The sequence below is a fragment of the Artemia franciscana genome, chromosome 2, assembly GCF_032884065.1.
Source record: "Artemia franciscana chromosome 2, ASM3288406v1, whole genome shotgun sequence".
Classification (NCBI taxonomy): domain Eukaryota; kingdom Metazoa; phylum Arthropoda; class Branchiopoda; order Anostraca; family Artemiidae; genus Artemia; species Artemia franciscana.
The window spans coordinates 25687307-25688444 of NC_088864.1; the positions used below are offsets into that span (position 1 = coordinate 25687307).

A 1138-nucleotide genomic window follows, 5' to 3' on the forward strand; every position below is an offset into this window, starting at 1 on the left:
TAATTATAGTGGTAGACAATAAAAGATATAAATAATGCCTCATTTAGCGTTAAAATACAAATTTAGAATAGTTTAGCAAATTTTAGCAAATGGGAATATTTTCATTTTACGGATGAGTACCGTTTGAATTTTTTTTTTTTTTTTACATTAATCTCGGTACAATATTAAGTTTTGTGCTGATTATAAAAGCTATTGTATATTCATTGTCGATCTTTAACAGTAGCTAATTCAAAGGTAAATATGACGTCACATCTAAATTATATTGTAATCTTAAACGCGTGACGTGTGAAAGTCTTAGACTCGTAGTTATGTAAAAACTCGATAACGTCATTCATAGTATAAATAAAGGGAATACTAAAACTACTGAGTAAGTACAACACTAGGAGTCAGATTAGACAAAACTTTAAGAAATTCATATCATGTCAAGGCGAATAGAAGCAAAGAAAACCGACTATTATACTATACTAAAGTTAAATAGAAACAAAATGACAGGTATGAAGGCAAAGGAAATTAAGGCAGAAGTAAGAAAGTCATACCGTTTTTTAGCTATGAGATGGCATCCTGACAAAAACCGGAACAATGAGAAAGAGGCCACGAGCCGTTTTCAAGAGATTTTAAACGCTTATGAAGTTCTTGTTGATGACAAAAAACGTGAAAATTATAACGTTTATGGCTCTAGTACAAGCTCTGGCACTTCTGATAGCTCTGGCACTTCTAATAGCTCTAGGACTTCTGAAAGCTCTGGCACTTCTGATTGCTCTGGCACCAGAAAAAAGTCATTCCAGTGCAGGGTATGTAAGAAGAAATTTCTAAACAGGGATGACTTGATTTACCACATGGGCAAATATAAAAAGTCTTGCCATTTAGAGTGTTTTAGATTTCATTGATATTTCATAGAACATTCTTGAAAAACATGTATTTAATGGAAGAAGATATTTCTAAACAGGGGTGACTTCATTTGCCACATGGGCACATACAAAAAGTCATTCCAGTGCGGGGTATGTACGAAGATATTTCTAAACGAGGATGACCTCTTTTACCACATAGGCCTATACAAGCATACCAACGGATGGCATACATTGTACACCTGAATGATTTCTAAATATGGTTTTGATTGTCTCATTCTACTATCCCCTCA

General features: G+C 33.7%; 1 protein-coding gene across 1 annotated transcript; it reads left to right on the plus strand.

The window, feature by feature from the left end:
* The first annotated feature begins 485 nt into the window (after positions 1-485).
* On the plus strand, positions 486-887 carry LOC136034649 (dnaJ homolog subfamily B member 6-B-like). The gene has a single exon (XM_065715960.1). The coding sequence runs from the start codon at positions 486-488 to the stop codon at positions 885-887; it is 402 nt and encodes a 133-aa protein (XP_065572032.1).
* The last annotated feature ends 251 nt before the right edge of the window (positions 888-1138 follow it).